The sequence below is a fragment of the Plectropomus leopardus genome, unplaced genomic scaffold, assembly GCF_008729295.1.
Source record: "Plectropomus leopardus isolate mb unplaced genomic scaffold, YSFRI_Pleo_2.0 unplaced_scaffold22583, whole genome shotgun sequence".
NCBI classification, from domain to species: Eukaryota; Metazoa; Chordata; class Actinopteri; order Perciformes; family Serranidae; genus Plectropomus; species Plectropomus leopardus.
Genome location: NW_024624474.1, coordinates 1 through 2,881, shown reverse-complemented (window position 1 = coordinate 2,881; position 2,881 = coordinate 1). Strand labels below are relative to the sequence as shown.

General features: G+C 37.7%; 1 protein-coding gene across 1 annotated transcript; it reads left to right on the top strand.

Moving 5' to 3' along the window:
* Nucleotides 1-5: 5 nt before the first annotated feature.
* On the top strand, nt 6-2,297 carry LOC121965974 (gastrula zinc finger protein XlCGF57.1-like; the record flags this gene model as incomplete). The annotated part of the gene is made up of 1 exon (XM_042516081.1): nt 6-2,297. A coding segment is annotated over one exon (1,362 nt), but the record flags the coding sequence as incomplete, so codon positions are not given.
* Nucleotides 2,298-2,881: the final 584 nt, after the last annotated feature.

The window sequence follows — 2,881 nt, the reverse complement described above, 5'->3', positions numbered from 1 at the left end:
AGACTGGAGACACTCCTGAACTTGAGACAGAGGACAAGACTGGAGACTCTCCTGAACCTGAGACTGATGACAGTGATGATTGGAAAGAGACCAGAGAACCAGGTTTGAACTCTCAGAAAAATGATGAAATCTTCGTCAGTGATTCTAGATGTAGTGTTGATAGCAAACCATTTAGCTGCAGCATGTGTGAAAAAAAATTCGCCTCCAAGACAGATCTGAAGAGACACAAGAGAATTCATACAGGAGAAAAACCTTTCAGCTGCTCTGTGTGCGAGAGATCGTTTACACAGAGAGGACATTTACAGAGACACATGAGAACTCACACAGGAGAGAAACCATTCAACTGCTCAGTTTGTAAGAAAACGTTTTGTTATAGTGAACATTTGCAGAGACACGTGAGGTGCCACACAGGAGAGAAACCTTTCTGCTGCTCTGAGTGTGATAGAAGATTCCCTCGCAAGGAGACCTTAGCTCATCACATGAGGATCCACACAGGAGAGAAGCCTTTCAGCTGCAGTGTTTGTGACCAAAGATTCACTTGGCTTTCACAGCTCAGAAACCATCAGCGTGATGTTCACAGCTCACAGCCTCATGAAACTCAAACTGAGGAGTACATAGGTGAAAAGTTTGAAACAGAAGTTGATGGAGAGGACTGTGGTGAATCAGAATCACTCAGGAGCACAGATCTAGATGGACATTTACAACCTAAAACTAATGAAAAGACTGGAGACTCTCCTGAAACTGAGACTCATGACAGTGATGATGTGAAGGAGACCGGAGAACCTCAGTCACGTTTAAACTCCCTGAAAAATGTTGAAGTCCTTGTCAGTGATTCAAGATTTAATTCTGATGAGAAACCATTTAGCTGCTATGAATGTGGGAAAAGATACGGCCGCAAGCCAGATCTCAAGAGACATATAAGCACTCATACAGGAGAAAAACCTTTCAGCTGCTCAGAGTGTGACAAAAGATTCATCACCAATACAGATCTGAAGAGGCACATGAGCACTCACACAGGAGAGAAACGTTCCAGCTGCTCCATTTGTAAGAAATCTTTTTCGCAGAATTCACATTTACAGTCACACATGAGATGCCACACAGGAGAGAAACCATTTAGCTGCTCTGAGTGCGGAAAAAGATTTAGCACCAAAACACATCTGAAGCAACACATGAGGTCTCACACAGGAGAAAAACCTTTCAGCTGCTCAGTTTGTAAGTTGTCTTTCACACAGAGTGGAAGTTTACAGAAACACATGAGGCGCCACACAGGAGAGAAACCATTCAGCTGCACAAAGTGCGGAAAAAGATTTCCACGCAAGGAAAGCGTAGCTCATCACATGAAAACTCACACAGGAGAGAAACCTTGATGTATAAGGCTGTGGAGGACCAGAACCAGCCAGGAGCTCACATCCAGATACACACTGACAACCTAAGATTTATGACACGACCAGATAATCCTCCGAGCCAGAGACTAACCCCGAGGGTTGTTGCAGTAACAGCAATATTGCAGTGCTATCGTGGGATTGCTGCGTTTTTACCACACGCTATAAATGCCAGCAGCCGGACAGCCGCTGAGTGTTTATTCTCCCCACTGCCTAAAAAGTACGTGACATGCCTCCTCCTTTTGTACACCACTTCCCCTCTAACAAATAAAAAAAGTCCTGTCGTTATATTTAAATATTCATTTTTTAATCCTGTTCGTAATTCATTATTTTTAAAAATAATATAAAAAAGCTATATAGTAATGAAAAGAGCTGTTGAGTATGGATGATCGTTTCAGATAAGGCATGGTCTTTAAAAGTTGTTTTTAAAGATTTTTAATAGTTAAACAGTAAAGCTTGTTTACAAAGCACTTAAATCAGGATAAATGTAGTAATTTGTAGAAATAAAAAATAAGGCAATAATGACACACGGTTCGTGCAGATCCTTAAAAAGCTTTAAAAGACATGGAATTCATTTATCTATAAAAGCTTTGATTGGTATTAACATGACTTAAATCAATCTTTCAGCTTTCTTAAAAATGCTCAGATGTGGGAAGTAGGTTTTATAATTTATTTTTTTCTAGCGCTGCATTGTTAAATCTCTAAAATATTAGTAAAAATATTTTTTTGTTATATAATGTAATAAATTCTTCTTCTTGAACTGGTCACGCTGGGAATCCAAACAGTGGAATTTCACCCAGAAATGCCAGATATTTCCTTCTTCTGCCGATAAGCCCGATAGATCTGTTTATGGTACTATAAAACATTATCGTTGTCCATGACTTCCACTTTTAAATTATTCTTTTAATATTTTGTCCTGTTTTTTATTTATGTAAAAAAAAATTAAACTTTATTATTCTCAAAATTCTTATCGCTTGCTTTGTATTAACAGTATCTACATTTACTTTATTTTTTAAATATGTTTTATTTTCTTTTATGTTATTTTGTGGATTGTTTAGCTCTTCTGAATACAACAAAAAAATTCAGTCAAAACAAATAAAATCTTATCATATCTATCTTATCTGAATGCCAAAGTAAATTTAATATCATAAAATAACTTTGGGTGACTTTTACTTCTATCAAAGTCATTTTCTGGTAAAACATATGTACTTTTACTCAAGTATGGCTTGTAACTACTTTGTCCATCATTGGACATTTTAACATGACATTTAATGAAATTTAAGCGATAGATTCCTCGCGGACGGCTCAAGTTGTGGTCAAAAGCTGCAGACACAACAATTTATTTGGACCTTGTGTTGTGAAATGTTCTGCAGCTTTTGATTATTTTTGAATGTCATTGTTTAAAAAGTGCATTTTGAATCCGATGAAGCCTCTTATTTCGTTGACAAGTCTGGGCTTTTATTTTGAAGCGCAGCAACTCGGATACCCCGGAAGCAGTA